This window comes from Choloepus didactylus, chromosome 14, assembly GCF_015220235.1.
Source record: "Choloepus didactylus isolate mChoDid1 chromosome 14, mChoDid1.pri, whole genome shotgun sequence".
NCBI classification, from domain to species: Eukaryota; Metazoa; Chordata; class Mammalia; order Pilosa; family Megalonychidae; genus Choloepus; species Choloepus didactylus.
In genome coordinates, this window is record NC_051320.1 from 58,091,123 (window position 1) to 58,115,939 (window position 24,817).

The 24,817-nt window shown below is 35.5% G+C and overlaps 1 protein-coding gene across 2 annotated transcripts in view; it reads right to left on the reverse strand.

Annotated features, from left to right (window-relative positions):
* Positions 1-8,832: 8,832 nt before the first annotated feature.
* Positions 8,833-24,817, reverse strand: part of UBR5 (ubiquitin protein ligase E3 component n-recognin 5) — a 173,203-nt gene continuing 157,218 nt past the window's right edge. For both annotated transcript variants that reach the window (XM_037802663.1, XM_037802662.1), the window contains exons 49-59: positions 23,951-24,062; positions 23,139-23,283; positions 22,122-22,252; positions 19,471-19,531; positions 15,947-16,122; positions 15,620-15,704; positions 14,014-14,169; positions 13,567-13,680; positions 12,963-13,107; positions 11,580-11,665; positions 8,833-10,030 (exon numbers count right to left, since the gene is read on the reverse strand). In XM_037802663.1, coding sequence (XP_037658591.1) covers positions 9,818-10,030; positions 11,580-11,665; positions 12,963-13,107; positions 13,567-13,680; positions 14,014-14,169; positions 15,620-15,704; positions 15,947-16,122; positions 19,471-19,531; positions 22,122-22,252; positions 23,139-23,283; positions 23,951-24,062 — 1,424 coding nt within the window. In that variant the 3' untranslated portion in view covers positions 8,833-9,817. The remainder of the gene's footprint in view (positions 10,031-11,579; positions 11,666-12,962; positions 13,108-13,566; positions 13,681-14,013; positions 14,170-15,619; positions 15,705-15,946; positions 16,123-19,470; positions 19,532-22,121; positions 22,253-23,138; positions 23,284-23,950; positions 24,063-24,817) is intronic.

Genomic DNA, 24,817 nt, shown 5'->3' on the forward strand with positions numbered 1-24,817 from the left:
ACTGGAAGAAAGGCTATCCTTGTTTTAAACTGACAGAGACTTTGGCAAAATTGAGTCCTGGTGTTGGATGGAAGGTAGAATTTGAAAACGACGACCTGGGATACTTAATTAAATAGATTCCGACACTAAATATTGAAGAGTGTGGCCTGGCTTCTCCTTGCAGCTTATAGTAAAATGCAAGCAGAATGAGATAAGCTGAGAAATGAACTCTTCGGTTCAAAGAAACCAGTACAATTCATTTTAAGTTAATTTTTACATAAGGTGTGAGAAAGGAGTCCTCTTTCACTCTTTTGGATATGGATATACAGTTCTCCAAACACGATTTATTAAAGAGGCTTCTCTGTTTCAGTTGCTTTGGCTTGACAGCCTTATCAAAGATCAAATGTCCATAGATGAGAGGGTCTATTTCTGAATGCTTAGTTCAATTCCATGTCTTTATGCCAGTACCATGCTCTTTTGACCACTGTTGCTTTGAAGTATGCTTCAAAGTTAGGTAGTGTGAGACCTCCCACTTCCTTCCTCTTTCTCAAGATATTTTTAGCTATTTGGGGCACCTTGCCCCTCCAAATAAATTTGGTCATTGGTTTTTCTATTTCTGCAAAGTAAGCTATTGAGATTTTAATTGGTATTGCATTGAATCTATAAATCAGGTTAGGTAGAATTGACATTGTAACTGTTTAGTCTTCCAATCCATGAACACAGTATGTTCTTTCATTTTTCGAGGTCCTATTCGATTTCTTTACGCAGTTTCTTGTAGTTTTCTCTGTATAGGTCTTTTATGGCCTTGGTTAAGTTTATTCCTAAATACTTGATTCTTCTGGTTGCTATTGTAAATGGAATTTTTTTCTTGATTTCCTCCTTCTGTTGCTCATTACTTGTGTATAGAAAAACTACTGATTTTTGCATGTTGATCTTGTAGCCTGCCACTTCGCTTTATTCATTGATGAGCTCTAGTAGCTTTGCTGCAGATTTTTCTGGATTTTCTACATAGAGGATCACGTCATCTGCAAACAGTGAAAGTTTTACTACTTCTCTGATTTGAATGCCTTTTATTTCCTTTTCTTGTCTAATTGCACTACCTAGAACTTCCAGCACAATGTTGAATACCAGTAGTGACAGTAGGGATCCCTGTCTTGTTCCTGATCTTAGAGGGAAAGCTTTCAGTCTTTTCCATTGAGTATGATGTTAGCTATGGGTTTTTCACATATTGCCTTTATCATATTGAGAAATTTCCCTTCTATTCCTATTATTTGAAGTGTTTTCATCAAGAAAGGATGTTGAATTTTGTCAAATGCCTTTTCTGCATCAATAGAGATGATCATGTGGTTCTTTCATTTTGATTTATTGATTTGGGGTATTACATTAATTGATTTTCTTATCTTGAACCAGCCTTGCATTCCTGGAATAAATCCCACTTGATCATGGTGTATAATTCTCTTAATGTGCTGCTGGTTTCAATTTCCAAGTATTTTTGTTGAGAATTTTTGCATCTATGTTCATTGAAGAGATTGGTCTATAATTTTCTTTTTTTGTAGTACCTTTGTCTGACTTTAGTATTAGGGTGATGTTGGCTTCATAGAATGAGTTAGGTAGTTTTCCCTCCTCTTCTATTTTTTTGAAGAGTTTGAGCAGGATTGGTACTAATTCTTTCTTGAATGTTTGCTAGAATTCACATGTGAAGCCGTCTGGTCCTGGGCTTTTCTTCTTTGGGAGCTTTTTGATGACTGACTCAATCTCTTGTGACTGGTTTGTTGAGGTCATCTGTTTCTTCTGGAGTCAACATTGGCTATTCGTGCTTGTTCTGGTTTGCTAATGCTGCCATTTTGCAAAACACCAGAAATGGATTGGCTTTTATAAAGAGGTTTTATTTGGTTACAAAGTTACAGTCTTAAGGCCATAAAGTGTCCAAGGTAAGGCATCAACAATAGGGTACCTTCACTAAAGGATGGCCACTGGCATCCAGAAAACCTCTGTTAGCTCAGAAGGCATGTGGCTGGGGTCCACTTACTCCCAGGTTGCATTTCAAGATGGCTTCTCCAAAATGTTGCTTTTGGGGTGTTTTGTCCTCTTTCAGCTGTAGCTCCTCTTCAAAATGTAACTCATGTTGCGCTCCAAAATTTCACTCACAGCTGCTCTGTGTCTGAGCTAGGTTGAGTTATATTCGTTTGTTCCAGCGAGGCCTTGCAGCTCAGGCTGCCATGGGGAGGGGGCTCCTGGCATGGTTACAGAGTTTTACTTGCAGCTTTTATGCTGCAGTCTTAGCCATTCCACCCATTCCAGGTTGGTGTACAATGTGTGGACAGTCACAGTTGTCCCCCAGCAGTTATTCCAGATTATCTACTAGTTGTTCCTGGTTGTTTATTAGTTGCTCCAGGAGACTAACTAAATTCCACACCTCTCTATGCCACCATCTTGCCCCTCCTCAGCTCATTGATGTTTGAATTGATTTTTTTTTGTTTTTAAATTCAGTTTTAGAGATATATTCACATATAATACAGTCATCCATGGTGTTCAATCGACTGTTCACAGTACCATCATATAGTTTTGCATTCATCACCCCAATCTATTTTTTGAACATTTTCCTTATACCAGAATAAGTAAAAATGAGAATAAAAAATGAAAGTAAAAAAGAACACTCAAATCATTTCCCCCACCCTATTTTTCATTTAGTTTTTGTCCCCATTTTTCTACTCACCCATCCATACACTGGATAAAGGGAGTGTGATCCACAAGGCTTTCACAATCACACTGTCACCCCTTGTAAGCTACATTGCTATATAGTCATCTTCAAGAATCAAGGCTACTGGGTTGCAGTTTGATAGTTTCAGGTATTTACCTCTAGCTATTCCAATGCATTAAAACCTAGAAAGGGTTACGTATATAGTGCATAAGAATGCCCACCAGAGTGACCTCTTGACTCCATTTGGAATCTCTCATGCACTACAACTTTATTTCGTTTCATTTCGTGTCCCCTTTTTGGTCAAGAAGATGTTCTCAATCCCATGATGTTGGGTCCAGATTCATCCTCAGGAGTCTTATCCTGCATTGCCAGGGAGATTTACACCCCTGGGAGTCAGATCCCATGTAGCAGGGAGGGTAGTGAGTTCACCTGCTGAGTTGGGTTAGCTAGAGAGAGAGGGCTACATCTGAGCAACAAAGAGGTACTCAGGGGCAGACTCTTAGGCACAATTATAAGCAGGTTTAGCCTCTCCTTTGCAGTAATGAGCTTCATAGGGGCAAGTCCCAAGATAGAGGGCTCGGCAAACCCAAACCACCAGTCCTCAATGTTTGTGAGAACATCAGCAACAATCCAGGTGAAGAAGCCCAATACCTCTCCATTTTCCCCCAGCTCCTCAGGTGGGCACTGCATATATATTTTCATTCTTTGACTAAATTACTTTGGGATGTGTTGCTATTTCACACTAACCTATACAAACCTATCAGGTATCACTTCTTGTTCAATTGATTTTTTTTTCATTTAGGATATCTGTTTGATTATTAATTAGTTGTTTCAATTCCTGTATGTCAGTTGAAGTGTTTGTTCCTTTGGCAGCTCCATATTTTCGTGTGTCCTACTATGGTTTGTTATCTTAAGCTGTCTAGGCACCTGGTTTTCTTAATTTATTCTCAAGCTCGTTTTCACTTGTTTACCTAGGGTTTTCTTGTTGGTTGGCTTTGTTCTCCATCTGTTCTTTGGCATTCAATTCAAGTTATTTTAGACCTCTACTGTAACTTCTGTTTAGTTTTTCACCTCTTCTTTTTCTGCTTTTGTCCTACCTCTGTGTAACCTTTATTGTGAGAGAGTCTCCTCAGATATGATCAGCCCCAATCAGATTTTCCCAGTCCAGAGAGGCCCAGGTCTCAGGAGGAGCGCATGGAGTTTCCCTGAGAATAAGAATCTGCAGGTTGTCAGACCCTCCTGTGAAACCTCTAGATTGTGCTTTTCCTGTCCTGTCCAGCAGGTGGCACTTGTCAACCCGCAGCTCCCCACCAGTGTAAAGCGGTGTCACAGGTGCCTTTAATTCTCTGCAGACCTTGTCCCTGTTGTGGCTGGTTGATCAAGCTGGTTTCTGTTTTCCAGCCCCTGGCACTGAATTCTCTGAAGGAGGGCTGCCACTTTAGCTGGGCTCTGCCTTCCCATTTTCTTGGGGGAAGTTATGTCTTTTAGGGAATTGTCTCCCCCATTAGACTCGTTGCTTTGTCTCTCAGGGCTGTCTTAGCTCAGCTCTTGCCTTGGGTCCAGTGGCCAATTGCAAATATTTGAGCCTTTCTGTAATGGGCTACTTAGAATAGTTATTTAAAAAAAAAAAAGAAAGAAAGAAAGAAAAAGAAACACCTTTCCCCAGTATAGACTATTTAATTCTACCCTTGCAGGGAGGCCGGGTTGAAGCAGGAGCTCTAATGGGCTATTGAAATGCAAAAAGATAAAGAGTCAGTGAGCAAGAGAAGAAGGGGAAAAAAAAAAAAAAACCCCAGAAAAACTGGCCTTTCAGAGCAGGACCCCAGCTTCCCATATGGTGAGCAAGAGAATGGGGGAAGAAAAACCCAAGAAAAACCAGCTTTTCAGAGCAGGACCCCAGCTTCCCGGATTTGCATATGGGAGTTGGTACCCGTTTCTATGTACCCCTTTCTGTTGGAGCCCAGCCCTTCTCCAGTATTCTGAACACCCCCAACTCCAAGTCTTTTTTTTTTTTTTTTTTTTTTGCTGTTTTTGCTAGCCCTTCCTCCTCTCTGCTGGGCTGATTTCTCTGATTCTCTCGTGCCTGGTCTCAGCTTATCTGTGCTTGGAACTTTTATTCAGCAGTCCGAGTTTGTTAATCAATTCTGCATTTGGGGCCGGGTTGAGCCCCCCCTTCCTGCTCCCAGCACAAATTGTTTATTTTTCCCTGGGGGAACCAGCTTCAATACAGTCTGCCCTGCCAGAGGGGAGGGTAGCCCCCTGGTCAGAGAAACTTACAGGTTTCACTGTGATCCTGGCTGTTCCAACCCAGACCAAACTGTTGTACCATGTGTTACTGATTACAGACTACCCTGAATTGGCTGTTCCACTCAGTTTCTGGCTAACAACTGCCCCAAAGGAGTAACTAAAACCCACACCTCACCACTACGCCATCTTGCCCCACCCCTGGCTATTTCTTTTTAAACAAACTGCATGTTTCCCTGCCTTCTAGAGTACATAAAACAGTTTTTAGTGACGTTATACTAAGCTGAAATAAATGTTATCCTTGGGTGCTGTTTTTGAATTGGGTTAGGCTGCTAGCATGTTACCTTGTGTAGCAGACACATTAATGTTTGCAGTGTTCAGATTTTTAGACCTGGTACTACCAAATGAAATGGCTATGTTCTATTCTTTTTGAATGTTTGCTTGCTTCTTTGCTTCTACTTTGTCACTTCTGGTATGTTGTGAAGCAGTTAACTAATGAGCAAAGATTCTGAGAATCAAAGCCTCTCATTATTGTACTTGGACTTTGGAGCGTGTATTTTGAGACGGCTATTATGCCTACTGTTCTTTTTGAATGTTTGCTTGCTTCTTTGCTTCTACTTTGTCACTTCTGGTATGTTGTGAAGCAGTTAACTAATGAGCAAAGATTCTGAGAATCAAAGCCTCTCATTATTGTACTTGGACTTTGGAGCGTGTATTTTGAGACAGCTATTATGCCTACTGTATTTTTCACTCACTCCCAAAGTCTTGGTAGTTGAGAGGATTACTATGATGTTTTTATGAGGGCAGAATTCTTAAGGAAGCAGATGACAAATGTAGGACTTAATGAATGTGTTAAAGGTAATGAATAAGCCTTCCATTTCCAAAGGTCACAATAGTACCTATGATTTCATTAGGCACACTGAAATAAAAATTTAAAATATAGTTGGCTTTGTGGGAACTTGAGGCAACTATCTGTTTACAAATATACTTTCTTAGGGCTAACTTCTACTCAAAACACATCTAACCAGAACAATACCATAGTTTGCCAGAATGAAAGTGCATTTAAACTTTGAAACAACCAAATTTCATCTTCCCTATCAAAGAAATCATTTCACATAGAAATACATGACCTAGTATCATTTTCCTGAAGAAATCCTGCTTGCATCAAAGTTACTCTGTAACAATGTAAACCATTGGTTCAATCAATCCAATTTAACAACTGGAAATAATCAAATATACATTCCAAAAAGGATTCAGAAAATTGAGTTTTTACCCATGAAAGACATTTGCTCTTTTAGAACAGTTCTTTACAAGTTATGAGCAAACTTAAGAACAAAAAGTCAATTTTTCATTATGTTTGGTACTTTTCAAGACATTTTGACTTAAAAGTGGGTTCCATGGTTGGTTTCAGAAAATTCTCACATCTCCAGAGTTCCAATTGTTCTCCTGAGGTAAAGTTACTGAATGACAAAAAATATATTTTAGAAATCTTTGGCAAAAACATATTACTAATATAGCCAGATTCTCAATGGAATATTTCATTATTTTATGATCAGTAAACCAACTAAAAATTTGCTTATAATCATACCTTCCATAAAATAATATAGCCCAGTATTTAAGAATGCAAGCTCTAGTATGCCTGCTGACATCTCACACCTCATCTGTGTAACTTTGAGAAAGTTGTTTAAGCTCTCTGTGTCTCTTTCCTGTTAATGAGGATAGTACTAACCCCTAACTAAAAATAAGATAAAGTGAGATAATACAAATCACTAGACACAGTGCCTGGCACACAGTAAAGCACTCAATAAAAGTAACTTAAAGAAATTTGATGCTGTGCAGTTAAGTTGTCACAACCTAGTAGTAATTTTTTTTTTTTAAATCTCAAGAGGTAACAGATGCTTTGCTTAGATTTAATCCAATGTACTTTGCTTTGCTTAGATTTTATCCAATGTGACATGAATAAAGTCACATTTTAAATACACTTCTCCATTAAAGCAATATTTAGAGAAGAATTAATCTCTATGTTCTATGTTCACGCATATGTGCATATTTTCCATCATTACCTAGGTGCATTCTTCTCAAGGCACTTCCAACCGGCCCCTTATCAGGAGAAAAGAACCTAAACCAGGAGTAGACAATTAACAGATGAACTTTTCCGTAGGTTGTAAGTAGGAAAGGTTTGGCTCTAAAGAGCTTACAACATGGGGATTTATATTGTAAATAAAAAAGGAACATTCTTAAGGCAGTGTTTCAGAACCAACTGCTTTGCTCCAATAAGAATCAAGATTTCTGGCCTCCTCCTAGTCTTTACTGAATCAAAAAAGGGGGTAAAAAGATGGGACAATGCTTAGGAATCTGCATTTAACAAGTTCCACAAGTGAAGCATGGGAACCGTTTCACTTGTACCCATGCTTCACTTGTAGAACGTGTAAATTTGAGTTTAGATGTTCCAGAAATTGCTGACTACTTTTAAACACACAAAAATAATCCTATCTTTAGGGGAGGAATTTGAAGAGCTGTTTGGGGGCAAGAGTAAAATAATGAAATCATCATACTCTTAAAAACCCTCTCAAGAATGTCCCAGTAAGCCATTAGTATACTGATTAAAGTGTAGAGGTAGCAAAACTTTGAAAACCCTCAGTAAAGTTCATTCTTGGTCTCTTCCTGAATTTGTTTTCAATTATATTAAATTTAATCACTAAACAAGACCAAAAGAGAACTTTATTTTACATGAGTTTATTTTACATTTAGAACCGTTTTATGCTTTACTTTAAAAAAAGAAAAACAAAAAACAAAAACCCTCTGCTTTCAATATTCCTAAAAGCATTTTAACCAAAATCTTGATTTAGGAAGACTTAAAAACATTGTGCATTATTTTAAATATTTTCATTCTTTCAATAACTATTAAAAATAAGTTCACAATTAGGGTTTCAAATGTCCTAATCATATTTAGTTGTTCTCATTTAATATTTTATCAATCCCATCATGTGCATACAGAGGTTAAGGTGATATATAAATTTTCTATCGTTCAAACACATTGATGCTAATCAGCTGTTAATCTAATTACTATTTCATTTATGCAGAAATAGCATTTAGACATAAAAACCGATGGTGGTATATAAATTTTCTATCTTTTAAACACACTGATGCTAATCAGCTCTTAATCTAATTACTATTTCATTTATTCAGAAATAGCATTTAGACATAAAAACCAATGTTCTCACTTTGTAAAATAACCCTTAGTTAATTTATACAAATTTAATACAGCATGTTGTATAAGCTTTCAGTAATACAATGAATCATTTTGGCTTTTAAATATCTAGTGTCAGCAGGGCTGAGAATATCATGTGGTTCTGTTTTTTAAAGGAAGTTATAAAATAGAAGCATAGAGCCTTGGAACACAAAACTATCCTGAAGGCCAGGAGTCCTATGAAGGACCTGAAAAGTAGGCGAAATTCCAGAGAAATTTCTCTTATTTTCAATATGTAAAGTGGACAGTTTGTCACTTTATTGAAGTCTTAGTGAAGAAAAGTGTTCTTTATGCCATTGAATAAACTTTCTAAAACAAGAATTTAAGGATATTGGTCCTAGGCCACATAATTAATGGGTCATCAAAAAAGAACCTTCACTTACTAAGTGTAAGTAAATGATTTAACTTCCTATGCTAAGTAAGGGTCACACTCCACTTCTCCCATTTGCAAAAAGAAAAAGTGGCCCGGCCAGAGCCATTCAGGATTCTCTGCTAACTGTAAAATGTGGACTGATTTTCTTCTTTTTCTTATAGTCCATGTGTATATAAATGTTCAGTTTTTCAAATCAAAATTTTGCATGCACATAACGTGTCTGGTGAATTGCCCTTAGTTTAAAAATGTACAACTACATAAATAAAAACTATTGTTTCTTCAATATTACTTGACAGTTCTTCTGTAATTTATTTAAAAAAGTAAATGTAACAAGATACTTAAAAAAGGATAGGTACAAAAGTAGTTAAGCTGCTCACGAACATTTAAAATTTTCCAAAATGTATCTTCAATAGTCATGATCTTATAAAACATTTTACAGTTACCAGAAAGTGCCCAGGCTAAGTTTACATAACTGAAATATCTTAGTACAAATGTCTAGTTAGAACTGAAGTGCAGTAACCTCCTGACTGACTGCTCATTGAAACAGGGATACAAAGAAAAAAATAAGTTGATTGTGATAAAGTATTGTGCATTGGCCCCATCATATGTACAAAAAAAGTGCCTTCATTCAAATGAACAAATTACATGCAAAATATTAGTGATAGCATCTAATATCCTAGAGCTCAATGCAGCTAAAATAAACCGTAATAAAAGTGGTTTTTATAGGTAAATAGGTAAAAGTGATTTCATCTCCAAGATCTGAATGTCAAGAACTTTTTACAAGTTCCATATACATGATACACAATTGCAGCCAACCACAAATTAAACACCATAAAAAAGTTAAAATGAAAACACAGAACATACTTAATTTTTTATTTTGAAATTCCCTATTCCCTCTATACAAGAACCTTTGCTGAAACACTTTCCACAAAGGCAGCAGTGAATTTTCAGAACATTTTACATTTTTTCCCCTCAGCAAAAAGATAAATCACAGTGTAAATTATGTTGTTCTGCTGTCATCTTTGGCTGGGGTTAGACCCAGAAGTTGTTGACTAGCAAACCATTATAGACAAATGTTGCTAGTGCTCCTGAGGCCTTTAAGCTACAAACTCAGCAAGGAATGTTTGCATTTAATTTTTAAGGTACCACTGGGTGGGTGGGTGGGGGAGCAGGTATGACAGCATTAACTTTCATAAACTTTTATAGACAAATGGAAAAAATCTACAAAATTAGCTAGTAATATTACACAGCAATACACACTTTTTGTACTCTACACAAAACCAAAATTCTTGGTCTTAATGGCGAGTAGCAATTTCTGTTTGAGAATTTGTTTAGAGGAATAGAGTGGGACGTAAAGTCGTGAAATGCAAGTATTTGCAGTAGGAAGATGTTGGTCATCTGGTGGTCTTATTGTGATTGAGGGCATAGGCTGAAATCCTTCTTCACTGGCTGGTAACGATGGGCTTGATGTCCAAAAGTAAACCTAAATAGGAATAAAATAACAGTTACAATTTTGACTTTTATCAGATTAAGCTCTAAGAATAGATTCTTAAAAAAAAATAGGAGTTTAAGGAGTGAAGCATACAAATTAAGAAATGCTTATAGGAAATTTTGAGGCCCTTTACAGAGGGGAATTTTCTTTCCTTTTTTTTTTTCGTTGCAAATTTCTCTTCCTGTAGGGGGCAGAAACTGCAGTGAGATTTCACTTGCCTGATTGGACTGAAGATGTACTACTGGTTTAAAACAGCAGATAATAAAACTAAATAATACATAAAAATTGGTACCTTAGAACTCATACCAGACAGACAATCATTTCTACTTCTGTTTTTGATGAATCTTCCAGACTGATATGGGCCTTATCTTAGGGAAACAACAGGTCATAGAACCCTAATAAGCTATCTGGGTGCTCCTGAAACCAGTAGGGGCCACAAGACTAGTAAAGTGAAATGCAGACCTATTAACATGGAACCTACTTGGGGAACAACCTAAGTCGAATTACCAGGATGCCTAAGCCAAGAACAGACCAGTGGCAGCTAGCACTGCTGACCAAACTCTCTAGCCATATTGGGGAAATACTTGAAGGTTCTTGGAGCCATGTAAAGATTAAAGAGGGCTGAAAGCAAGAAAACAACCACTACCACCATTCCCTGCCCCCAATAAACTACCACCTAAACTGAAAATAAATGGAAATCTACAAGTTTTGTGCTTTCCTGAACAAGTATCAATCTCCACTCTATCAAATAAAATGGGGGATAATCTAGAAATGAGTATTACTTTGAAACATCCCTTGAGCTGTCTGGTTTAGATTCCTGAAACTTAAGGACAGGGGAAATGTCCCAAGGAACCACAAGGAACATGAGTAGAAAAGATCTTTGAGAGTTTTCTGGGTAAGGAATGCCCCTCAGATTTCTACAAGAAAGTTTGGAAACTGCTTTTTAAGATCAATGGGCAGGCTGATTTGGTTATGGAGACTAGACATAGATTCTATCAACTTCGAAGATTTTACACTGAGATCAAAGTTTGTTATCTAATGTATGACTCGAGTTCATTAGAGCTCTGGCTAATAATAAGATTAAAATTATGGATTTAATAATCACATATTTAAGCTACTCTCTTCCTAGTATACAGACAGAAATCAAGATTCTATTCAGAAATTTTGCAGAAGTTTCCACTTGTCAAAAGGCTAAAGAATGTGTAAAATGAGCAGCATAAATGAGCACTATGGGGGAAAAAACATGTTTTAACAAGTTGTCATCATCTTCCTGGACTGAGGACAACATTTTAATAGCTAAGACACATTTCACACTGCTTAGAGCTTTAGTAATACTTCAGAAGAGGTATTCTGTTACAGAGTAGAAAAAACAAAAACAGCCTTTTAGTTTTGACCTTCTATAATTTCTCTACCCCAAGTTTTTTTCCTACCCAAAATTAAAATAACTTATCCTTACAAACTTAAGGGGGAAGGAAATCATACATCATATTTTCAGTTTTTATATTTCCTTCTTCAAGTTACATAACAACTTCTAACTTACAAGATCCTGTCGTTCTGTCATGCTCATCTTCTCTACAATTGACCAAAACCAACGCTTGAACTGCAACAGCTTCTCAGCATTTTCTCCTAAGAATGAAGAATATAAATTCAATATCCTGAATCAGTTGTTCCATTTTTAGAATGTGGCTTAACTTCTTGTAATAAAGATACAAAACTAAAATATTATTTAGGGTCCAATTCCTACTAAAGCATATTAAGACAACTGACATAATGCAAAATCTCTATAGTTAATTAATCAATCTTGAATCAAGATAACCAAAATAAGAAAGACTACCAGACTCAAAATTGATAATTACTTGAGTTTAATCCTACCCATTTATGATTCTTCTCAAATTTAAATGACCTTATAAATCTCTTGGGAATCTTTTCAAAATGCAGGTTCTCATTCAGTAGGTCTGGTGTGGGACCAGAGATTCTGCATTTCTAAAAAGCTTCTAGATGATGCCGATGCTGCTGGTCTGAAGATCATACTCAGAGTGGGAGTGTCTTAGGGCACTTTCTTTAAATATATATATTTTTTTTCTCCTGGGTTTTAGGTTTGGGAATGAGATAAATTCTTCTCTCTCACAAGTATTGAAAATAGCACAAAAACTATTATAACCACCAACCTAGACTACCAAGCATGTAGAAAAACAAACAAAAAATCTAAATTTAACTTATTATACTTTGCTTCAAACTGCTTACGAAATAGGAAAAATGAAGAGGGAAAAAATTGGTACCTTCATATATGCAATAATCTTGTACTAAAGGTTTAATCCTCTCATAATGAGCTGCATAGAACTTCCAATGCTTTATATAATCAGAGCTAAAAATTCTACTCCTAACCTATGGAACTTTCAAAAAAAAGAGTTATAGCAAATCAAACACTGCAGGTAAAGGTTATTCTAGAAGGAGTATCACTTCCTCTCTTTATTCTTTCTAGATTTCCATCTGTATGCTATTGTGTGTTTTGGATCCAGTTCTACATCATGCAATCAAATTCTTTAGGGAGTTTGAGATATGAATTGGGAAATGCCAACAGAACTTTCAAATGGATTATTTCTCCCAATTAGTACATATAAATCCTGTTTACACAGTTGCTCACCACAAATAATTTTTACTTGTATTTAAACAAAAACATAAATTCTTCAAAACGTAGACAAATTAAAGAATTAAGAACAACCTAATGCTAAGCCATTAAAATATAATTATTTATATTTTTCTTTAAAAGGCAGTATAAAAAATTTTTCTTTTAAATACCTGAGTAGTATAGCATTTCCTAAGCACTGTAAATAGATCTTAGAACCAGAAACTTAGAAAATGCTGACTGACCAAACTATCTATATAGTTCATTCCTTAAGTAAACATCTAAAAAATTTCATACCTGATTCATCATTGAAAGAGGTGAAACTGATCAGCATTTGCACATTAACTTCACCACAGCCATTTACCAAAAGCCTAAAATCTTCTGCTGTTAAATCTTCTAATGAATTTTTTGGAAGCACATCCAGTAGACCTTTCCTCATTGCCTAAAGAATTTCAAAATTAGTCTCTTATTACTATCAGTATCTTATTTTCCATGTGGCATTTATTAATATTGTTAAAGCCCAATATCTAATTTTAGCTGTCTTCTCTAAGAATTCTAGTTCCTATTTTAAACTACTCCTTAAAGAGAAAATCCTGTACCTTGAATTTCTTATTAACAAATTCAAGACAGAAAAGTCACAGTAATAAAAAAAGGGGGAAAGGGGGAGAGTGAATGGGCTATGAGCTCAAAAGTTAAGCATTATCATATAACAGTAATTAACTGAAATAATCTCCAAGTAAGTTTATCCAAAACAAAGTAGGTACCTGTTCTGGATTCTGATTCATCTAGTTTAAAATGTTGGGCCTTTTAAAGGCAAGCCTAATACTCTGAGCTAAGTTTACCACACATAAGACACAAATAGCCTCATCAGAGCAAATAACACTTTCTGGAAAACACTTACATGTAATGGCTGTTCTGCAACTACCAACATTCTGTGTTCTGCATATTTCCGCACATATTCATACACATTCTGGGGAGTGACTGGTATATTTACACCATTGGGAATGAGTTCAACCTGTGAAAAATTTAGCAGTGCCACTTAAAAATAATTTTGTCAAAACAGTAGTATGTTAACAATTCATAAAACTGGAAATTTCCTAAAATTTTAAAATTTACAGACAAATTTTCTATCTGACAGATATGTAGAAGATACAAAAATTTTAGCCTTAATCCCCTTAAAGGGATACAAAAAGCCTTTTTACCTCTTTGTCCCACTGTTTCTTAGTCTCCTTCTCTCTCTCCTACTGTGTGTCTCTCTGTGTCTTATTAAAACTCTTTCTATATAAGATAAGCACAACAGACTACCACATTCTTCTGACAGAATCAGAAAATTGAGTATTTGCTTTACCTGTCCTCCACCCTCTTCTTTACACAGGTCAATTGCAAATGCTAAATCCATCGCTGAGAAAACAGCATCAGCATCTGAACTCTGAGAAGCGAGGATAAGTTGTCGCAAGCTTTCGTACATTACAGGGTCAAAAAAAGCAAAATCATGCCAGTTGACCTAAGAAAGTAATCATTTGAAATTCAATTATGAAAGAAACATCTTCACTGAATTTGTTAATAAATTAAAATGTATTTTCAAGATATACTGAAAGAATAATCTCTCACTAAATATTTAATAACTACTTTGAAGAGATAAAATTTAATACATATTTGGCTTGCTCTGACAATACACTTCATTTTCAAAGTATAAGAAATTATATATATCTATAGAAAAAAAATAAAGCCATAGCGCAAGTTTAAAAAAAAAAAATGCAAAAAAAACCCCAGCAATATTTATTGAATAGCAAATATGTTGAACAGCTAGCTACTGAACTTAACATTTAACACACATTCTATTTTATCTTGACAATAATAATAAAATACATATTATTAATTCACAATGATGAAATTGATTCTCAAAGAAATACAATAAGTTGCCCAAGGTTACATCACTGGGTTAAACTTGGGTCTATTTGATTCCATGACCTTTTCACTCAACATTTTATGCTGCTAGTCCAGTTCTTTTTGCACAAGAACATTTTACCTGAAACACTGCATTTCTTATGATATTATATTATCATAATTTAAGAGTGCAATAGAGACAGAGTTAAATATAGATCTATGTGCATATAAGGGATATCCATAGCCCATAATAGGATATGCTTTTATTAAAAGAAAACCATGTTTAGTGGATTTGATTACAGAAAATTATTAGAGGGCTGTAGCTTTAACAATGCTAAATTTATTTCAGATGTGTGATGTGGATCTCTGGAAAAGACTGATATTTTACTAGTTTGAGTCAAGTAATTTCTTTATAATTTTAGGAACACTGACAGTTTTGTTTTAAATCAAAAGCTGCATATTATTACACATTAATTTTCAAGGAAGTAGTTCATAAAGGAATCATCAAAGAAGGTGCAAGCTATCAAAATATCAGAACACAAAGAAAAGTTGTAATTCCATCACCCACGGATAGATCTCAAACATGCTATGATATATTTTCTTACATTCTTTTGCCCCCCCCCCCCCCCAGCCCTCCTCTACTATGTATATTTTTGAAGTCAGGAATCTTCTTTACAATACGATACTACTACTACCAGCTACAACTGATAGTAATAATAATAGATAAAACTTATTGAGCATTTACTACGTGCCAGGCACCATGTATTTTCTCTACCATTTTATAGATGAGAGAAATACGCCAGAGGTGTCAGGAGATCTGTCTGCAACAGGATCGAGGTCTGTCAGACCCCCAAATCTACCTGTGTCACCCAGTCTGCTATGCCATCTACCCCATATATGGAGACTTTTCCCATGGCACTAAATGTTGGAAAATGACTTATAATGGCTATAATGCTTTAAGATTTAATATTAAGTGAATGGCATAAACAGTATGCTAGTATATTATTACTCTTACAATTGCTAAAACATTCCTTCAGAAAATAACCAGGTTCATCAAAATCACTTACTTTTCTACCAAGCAACACTTTAATTACATGTCTGTTCAATGTGATGGGACATAGTTCATTCTGTAACAGACATAGTCCAAGAATCCTAAAAGCAAAAACAGGGAAATAAGGTTTAAATTTAAAACTAATTCTAAACTATGTATTATCTCCCCACCTCACCCCTTACTCTCTCACATAATCTATACCTTTTTTTTTTTTTTTTTCAAGAAATTATCCACAGCTTCATTTCTATTCAGTATGGAGTAGAGGACTACAAACTAATATAATCTAGAAAGTCTCATAAACTGAAATTCCCCTAAAAAAATTCAAATGTAATAACTATTTTACCTGCCAATGTTTCTAAAACAGTTCAGTCTTGCTTCTGTATTTTTGCCAGGCCTTGGAGTATAAAACCCTCTTTTACCAGGTTGATAAAACAAAGGAGCATTGTCATCACCATCATCTGTATCGTCTAAATCCATATCTACCACACTTCGACTAGAGCCATGACGCTTTCGGTTTTCCTAATAGCAGAGAATTACAGAAAATAAGCATTGGCATTTATTTAAAAAAACAAAACATAAATTAATTCTCTGAAATCACCCCAAATCAAGTCAGGTAGAGCAACATTTATACTTAAATGTATGTTTATAGGAATACTAAAGATAAATAAACTTTCAATTCTTCCTTTTGGGATTGTGATACACAAAAGTTGTGTAACTTCCCTGTTCATTTAAATAGAATCACTTAAATTGAGGAAGCATCTTTCACCTTCATTCCTGAAAGATATCTTCACTGCATACAGAATTCTGGACTGACAATTCTTTCAACAGTGTAAGGATGATGTTCTATTGTCTTCTGGCTTCCATGGTTTCTGAGTAGCAATCTGCTGTCTTTCAAATCATTTTTCCCTTTTATGTTCTTCTCAGTCTACTTTCAGGAATTTATCTAGTTTTAAAGCAGTTTGATTATAATGTGTCTGGACATAGTTTTCTCTCAGTTTATCTTGTTTGGGGTTTGCTGACCTTGAATCTGTAAATTTATGTCTTTCTTCAAATTTAAGTTTTCAGCCATTATCTGTTCAAATGTTTTTTCTACACCAATCTCTTTCTCTTCTGACAGGAATGTTAGATTTTTGCTACTTTCCCACAGGTCCCTGAAACTCTGTTTTTGTTTTTTTCTTATATTTGTTTATTTTCAGTATTTTCTCTCTGTTTTTCAGATTGGATTATTTCTATTGATTTATCTTCAAGCTGACTGACACTTTCCTCTGTCATCTTCATTCAGTTTTTGGCCCATCCAGTGAATTTTTTCTATGATATTTTAATTCTAAAATTTTCACTTGGCTCTTTTTACAAAGTTTCTGTTTCTCTGCTGAGAACCTCTATCCTTTTTACCCTTATCTCATGAAGCATGAGATAAAATCTTTGATAATTAAAGTCTGATAATTTCAACAAGTGGGTCATCTCAGGATTAGTATCTATCTATGGGATCTTTTCCCTGGTTCTTTGTTGAGTAATTTTGGACTGTATCCTGGACATTTTGAATATTAAGTTGTGAAATTCTGAGTCCCGTTAAAGTGATCTGGAGAATGTTGATTTTGTTTTGCTTTGTTTTGTTTTTTTAAGTAGGCAATCGACCTGGTTAGGTTCAGATTACAAGTCTCATCTTCAGTATGCAGTGGTTTCAGTATCAATTAAGTTATTTAATTTACTTATTTAAGAGAAGTTGTGGGTTTACAGAAAAATCATGCATAAAATACAGGGTTTCCCTATACTACTCTAGTGTGGTACATTTGTTGCAATTGGTGTCACGATAGCGCATTTTTATAACTGTAGTATTAACTACAGTCCATGCTTTACCATAGGGTTCACTGTTTGTGTTGTACCATCCTATGGATTTTTAAAAAAATTTTATTCTAGTAACATATATACAGCCTAAAATTTCCCCATGAACAACATTCAAATATATAATTCAGTGCTGTTAATCATGTTCACACTGTTGTGCTACCATCACCACCATCCATTACCAAAACTTTTCTGTCTTCCCAAAAAGAAACTCTGTATAATTTAAACATTAACTCCCTATTCCCTACCCCTTTCCTGTCCCCTAGTAACCTATATTCTAGATTCTGACTCTATGAGTTTGCTTATTCTGGTTACTTCATATCAATAAGATCACACAATATTTGTGCTTTTGTGTGTGGCTTATTTCACTCAACATGATGTCTTCAAGGTTCATCCATGTTATTGCATGCATCAGGACTCCATTCTTTTTTAATGGCTGAATAACATTCCAATCTGTGTATACAGCATATTTTATTTATCCATTCATTGGTTGATGGACAGTTGGTTTGCTTCCATCATTTGGCAATTATGAATAATGCCACTATGAACATTATTGGTGTTCAAGTCCTTGCTTTCAATTCCTTTGAATATATACCTAGGAAATTCCAGTAGTAATTCTATAATTAACTTTCTGAGGAACCACCAAGCTGTCTTTTACAGCGGCTGCACCATTTTACATTCCCACCAGCAATTACTGAGTGTTCCTATTTCTCGACAGCCTCTCCAACACTTGTAATCTTCTGTTACTTTTCTTTTTATTAGTAGCCATTCTAGTGGGTATGAAATGGTTTCTCATTGTGATTTTGATTTGCATTTCCCTAATGGCTAGTGATGTTGAACATCTTTTCATGTGCTTTTTTGGCCATTTATATATCTTTGAGAAATGTCTATTCAAGTCTTTTGCCCATTTTTTTAACTGGGTTGTTTGTCTTTTTGTTGTTGGGTTGTAGGATTTCTTTAAATATTGAATATGTGGTTTGCAAATATTTTCTCCCATTGTGTAGTTTGTGGTTTTACATTCATAAGACAGACTTTGATGCACAAAGGTTTTTAATTTTGAGAAGGTTCCATTTATTTATCTATTTCCTGATTCTTTGTTGAGTAATTGTATCCTGGGCATTTTGAATATTAAGTTGTGAAACTCTGGGTCCTGTTAAAATGCTGTGGAAACCACTGATTTTTTTTGCTTTTTTTTTGGTCTTAGTAGGCAGTTGACTTGGTTAGGTTCAGACTGCAAATCTCATCTCTGGTGTGCAGTGGTTTCAAAGTCTTTAGTATGCTATTTGGGTCTGCCCTGCATATGTACCACTCAGAATAGTTTAGGACCTAGGCAGTGTTTTATACTTTAGTTCTCAAAACCTTTGCTGTCTTCCAGCTAAGTTGGAATAACAGGGACTAGAGTTACCCTCTTGCCTGAAACAGCACAATATCAGTCATTTTTGAAGTTCTGACTTCCCTTTCCAATCTGTGTGGTATTGTTACTTTTCAGATTCCTTAGGTAGTTCATTCCTTTTTATGTTTTGTCCAGAGTTTTTAATTATATTCAGTGAGAGAGAAAATATAGTAGATTTACTCCATTTTAGGTGGTATTGGAAGTTCTCAGGCAGCTTAAGAATGAAATGCATGCAATGAAATACATCAGTCAGTGAATAGCCTTCCTTACTGGTATCCCATGGTATGTCACATTTCCCCTGAATCTCTGGCACCAACTGCTTCCTTGAAGAACAAGGAATGGTACCAGACTCTCTCCCCTCGGCTACTATTCAAGTCATTGCATTTCTAAATTAAATCTTAGTTCAGGCTGAGTAGAGATAGAGGCAGACAGTGAGTGGGTTTGCACTGGGCCTTACTAAACCAATCTTACTGCTCGGTTCTGTATAGCATCTATATACCTATATTTGCATCTTTTTCTCTACTATAATGAAGCATTTTACATATAAAGACATAATTTCTTCATAAATCCTTTCAGTTTTATAACTTAATTCCAAGTACTTGTTAGTAGCAAATGTACAAAACATCTCTTACCTGTACCTTTTCTGAGGAGTCTAATAATCCAAGATCAAGAATACTATCAGCTCCATTTTCCCTAAAAACAAATAAAAAAAGCTTTCACATTACAGACAACTGAATTTCTAAACTTTAGTGTAGTGAAAATATATTAGATTTATGAGAATTTAATATATATAATTAAATTTTAAAGTCAATAAATACTCAGTGATACTCACTAGGTCCTAATGCAATTCCAGAAGCAGGGAAGTCAATAATGCACATGAAAGTAATTACAGAACAATACAAAAACCATAAATTAAGTGCTACCTGTAGGATTCAAAATAATGAATGGACTAAATACTACCTAATTTGAGATAAAAATAAGTGCAGTTTTCATAGAGGTGCTAGAACTTGATTTAGCTTGGGGAGAGGGAGCAGCATTGCAGAAGAATAGAAAAATGTTCAGAAAGCAATCACAATAGGAATCAAATTAGCATATTTTAGTGAATACTAATTCACATTCATTCCATAAAGTCAGTTGAAAGCAGTTAATATGGTGAATTAGTTGCATTCAATCAAATAAAAACTAAGTTACCAACCATTACATAAATTTACAAAAATTCTTCTATCAAAAGTGAACCTTCCAAACAAGTTCACAGAAATGTTGCTATATTAGGTTACTTTCTTAGGGTAGAGTAGGAACATGTTGGAAGTAAAGTAGTTATCTTAGGTTAGTTGTCTTTTTCTTACACCCTTGTTATGGTCTGTTTGAAATGTTTTTTATTGTATGTTTTTTAAAATTTATTTATTTTTATTTTTTATATCGTTGACTTAAAAAAAGTTAATTAAAAAAAAAAAACAATGAAAAAATATGCAGAGCCCCCTTGAGCTGGTGGAGAATGCAGGAGTATTGGGCTTCCCCACCTTGATGGTTGCTAATGTGCTCATAGACATAGGGGACTGGTGGTTGGATGGGTTGAGCCCTCTACCACAGGATTTACCCTTAGGAAGACTGTTGCTGCAAAGGAGAGGCTAGGCCTCCCTATAATTGTGCCTAAGAGCCTCCTCCCGAATGCCTCTTTGTTGCTCAGATGTGGCCCTTTCTCTCTAGCTAAGCCAACTTGGCAGGTGAAATCACTGCCCTCCCCGCTATGTGGGATCTGACACCCAGGGGAGTGAATCTCCCTGCAACGTGGAATATGACTCCCAGGGAGGAATCTAGACCCGGCATTGTGGGATGGAGAACATCTTCTTGACCAAAAGGGGGATGTGAAAGGAAACGAAATAAGCTACAGTGGCAGAGAGATTCCAAAAGGAGCCGAAAGGTCACGCTGGTGGGCACTCTTATGCACAATAGACAACCCTTTTTATGTTCTAGTGAATTGGAGTAGCTAGCAGTCAATACCTGAAACTATCAAACTACGACCCAGAAGCCATGAATCTTGAAGACGATTGTATAAAAATGTAGCTTATAAGGAGTGGCAATGTGATTGGGAAAGCCATATGGACCAACTCCCCTTTGTCTAGTTTATGGACGGATGAGTAGAAAAATGGGGGAAGGAAAAAAACAAACAAACAAAGGCACCCAGTGTTCTTTTTTACTTTAATTGTTCTTTTTCACTTTAATTATTATTCTTGTTATTTTTGTGTGTGTAGTAATGAAGGTGTCAGGGATTGATTTTGGTGATGAATGCACAACTATGTAATGGTACTGTGAACAATCGAATGTATGCTTTGTTTTGTATGACTGCATGGTATATGAATATATCTCAGTAAAATGAATTAAAAAAAAAAAAGTGAACATTCCTCTTAACTTTTTCTGTAACGAGCAGAGCTATATTATTAGTTTGCTTATTGATATCTCCCGAGATAGGGCAGAGGAACAAAGAAAGTTTATAAAAAAGCCCAGAGAAAAGGAATCGTAACAGCAAAGGAAACAAACTTCGGTTTGGACTATTCAAAGGCTCTGAAACAGGAAGGACTGTTTTGTTCCAGGGCTCAGCCTACCCTTATCCTCCTCAGGATAATCTAATCTAAGTTCCTCATTCAAAATCATGATTAGGAAATAACAGAATTTTTTAATATAAAGAAATTAAACACACCAAGAGCTCAAACTAGATATTAGAGTAGCTTCAGTATAGTAAAGAGGCCACAGAATAAGCATGGCTTGTCTTCTATTATCACCTTTTATTTGCTACCTTGGGAAAGAGGGATAACTAATTTAAGTATGAGTTATTTTAAATTTTTATAGTAAAACAAAAAAATATATTACAAAATATAAAGCAAAAATTTCCATCAATTTTTAAGATAAAATCAGGAGGCCTAAAGGAAATTTAATATTCATGGCAAACACTCAGGGGCTGATCCCTGAGTGTTTAGATCCCTGGAGATCTAATGGCCTTTGCCATTAGAGGTATTCTGGTGGATATATTTGAGATATGTTTCTTTCAGGTAATATCTAAATATCAGATAAATAGACCTTTTAGAACCTAAGTGACTGCTAAAACATCACCTTTCTAGTACATGTGGAACTCCAGTGTCTCATTCATAGATTTTAAGTCATAACTTAAAAACCATGTAAAGCCTTTACTGTATAGTATAAAATTCAAGATACGGTGGCACCCACATACTGAAAATAAAGTAGCTGACCTTTAAACTGGAAATGCCTTCCTAATTGTACACATTACCTTCCATGTGCAATAATGAGTTCCATGGCCTCATCCACTCTTGCTCTCAGAGAGTCTTCACTTGCTAGAAGTAGAAGCAGCTGAGCTGGAGATAACTCCAACAGCATGCCGGTGATTTTACTTGCAAATGCCTGTAAGTGATGAATAAATATTACTTGTCCTTACTCTCTGAAACCTCTTGTCTAAATCTGCAATCTTTTTATCACAGTGAAAGAAGAAAAGAGAAACTTAAATAACAAATACAAGTAAGACATTTTATTAAACTGGAAGCTTAATTATAAATATTAGAGAATTCTAGTAGGGAATGAATAGTCCATGCATTAGCAGTCTTATGAAGGCTGGGTATTAGGTTTGTGTCTCAAGCCTTTTTAAAGGTTTTTAATATCTGAGTAAATACATTTCCAAGAGAACCAAAAAGAGAGAAAGATACCTATATTTAAGGCTAAGGATTTACTCAAATAACTGGTTTTCTGTACTTTATTATTTTCATCTTTTGCTATAACATATTTACAATAATAATAAAGACAAACAAAATACACCACTAGTTATCTATATGGTATGAAGGAAACTTCTGCTATAACATTCAAAATGAAAGTCTTCCTGAAACACTTTATCAGCAGTAAAATACAGTATTTGCAATGTGTGTAAACTCTGTGTGCTAGCAACAGCCTGGTAACAGATGCAGATCTGCTTTAAAATGTAACAATAATTTGTGTAAGTAAAGGAACAAATAAATATGATGCACAGATAATTCTTCAGCACACAAGGAACTGGCTAGGTGGAATGGGGACAAGGTCCAAACTTGATTGGGGAAGGAGGGTGGTGGCAATACAGCTAATCAGGGTTACCCCCCAGCTAGCCTTGGTTCATTTCCTCCTAAGCTTCCTACTTACTGCAGGGCTAGCCACTGTCTTCAACCACATAGCATGCCAGTAGCTGACAAATTTTTCACCAACTTTAATGCAAGAATAAAACCGCCAGAGCCAACTCAGAGGTAGTTAAGTGTCCTGTACTTACTGGTTGCATGGCTTGTACACGGGGATAAAGCCTCTCTCCAAGCGCCTGCCGATGTGCTGGCAGAGGATCAGGATCATCACTAGGATTCCCTTCAGAGGCCGGTCTGAAGGGCCTTGTGTCAATGGAAAGCTGTCTTCTGAAGTCTCTGAAAGGAGAAGACAGCTATTATGGCTTCATTTCCCTTGACTACAAAATGAAAATATCAGCACAAACAGTGATGAAGATAGAAAACTAGAGCATATAAGTTGTTCCAGTTGGTACCAAGGTGGATGAATCCCTAAACCTGAGGGTTGGGAAATAAAGATTAGCTGGATTTTGTCATTTGAAAATCTATAAATTTGCCATGTATAGTTCCTACAAATAAATTTGATTCTAAGGAATTAAGACCTTGGAATACCAAGAAGTAAGATTCCACCCATGACTCCTAGAAATTACTTTTTAGGTAAAAGTAAAATATAACACAATTCTAACAAGAGAAAAATTTAAAGGTTTAAATAACACAATTTTTCATGATAAAAATTTTAACACAAGTTTAGGAACAAATGATAAAGTTAATAAAAATTTCAAACAATTAAGAACTTGAGTGGGATAAATAAAAAGCCAAGGTAATTTAAATCTCCCCCTGGGGTTTTAAAGGAGAAATGTTTATTAGCAACAGTTGGTTAGACTATTTTTGGTTACTACACGAATGTCCAAAAATTAAAACTTTTCATTTTCTAAAAAAATTCCATAACTGAGACTCTTCATTTACAGGCCTACCTCCAATGAATCCAGAAAGGTGGTATTCAATAAAAGATAAAAAATTATCTCACCTATCCCGGTCTCTCCGAGATCCAGCTCGCAGACCACTACTCCTTCTCATTTCCCTTTCTCTCTCTCTCTCCCGATCTCTCTCTCCTCTGTTCCTTAATCTCTGCATTAAGCCTAGAAGGAAATATACTTTAAATCTCAGTCAATGCAAGGAAATAAGACAAACAAGACATGATAACTGAAGATCATCTTCCTTAGCGTGTGTGTTGTTAGCACCTTTCCCTCATTCTCCCTACTCATTTGACAGTGACTGTATTGTATGTACTGCATGTATACTAAATTCTCACTCAATATTTAAATGAATGTCTCCCTTTGTCTTGTCAAAGCTGTGAAATTAATATGTAGTAACTGGGGCTATGTTAGTTTTACTGTAATAATGCTGAAATTTCTCAGATGATTAAAGTCTAGATTAAATGTCTTCTCTATTCTTAGTTTGGGGCAGTAAAAAAAACTTACAGGCTTTCCAGACGTTAGCTAATATTTTTAAATTCTTAGGCACATGCCAGAGTACAGTTTCCTAAAGAGTGTGCAAAAAACACATCTCTGAAATGGTTTGGCTTTCCGGGTTTCCTCATTCATGTTTGTGGATTTCTTTTTATTACAGAACTATAGGAAGTCCAATGGTGAAACTAATGATGAAAGGCTGGGGACCTCTCCCCATTTTTTCATCCCTGATCCTTTCCAGAACTAATTCAGCCTCTATGGTAGTGCATTACAGAACCCTATTGAGATACAGAAACAACTGTAGCCTAGGTAAAATGCAGGATTTTCTTAGGAATCTCTATTAATTCCCTCTGCCTCAATTACTATATCCATTCATCTACAAGGCTGATGAACAATCATCTACCCCTACTTGATAAGATGTCCTT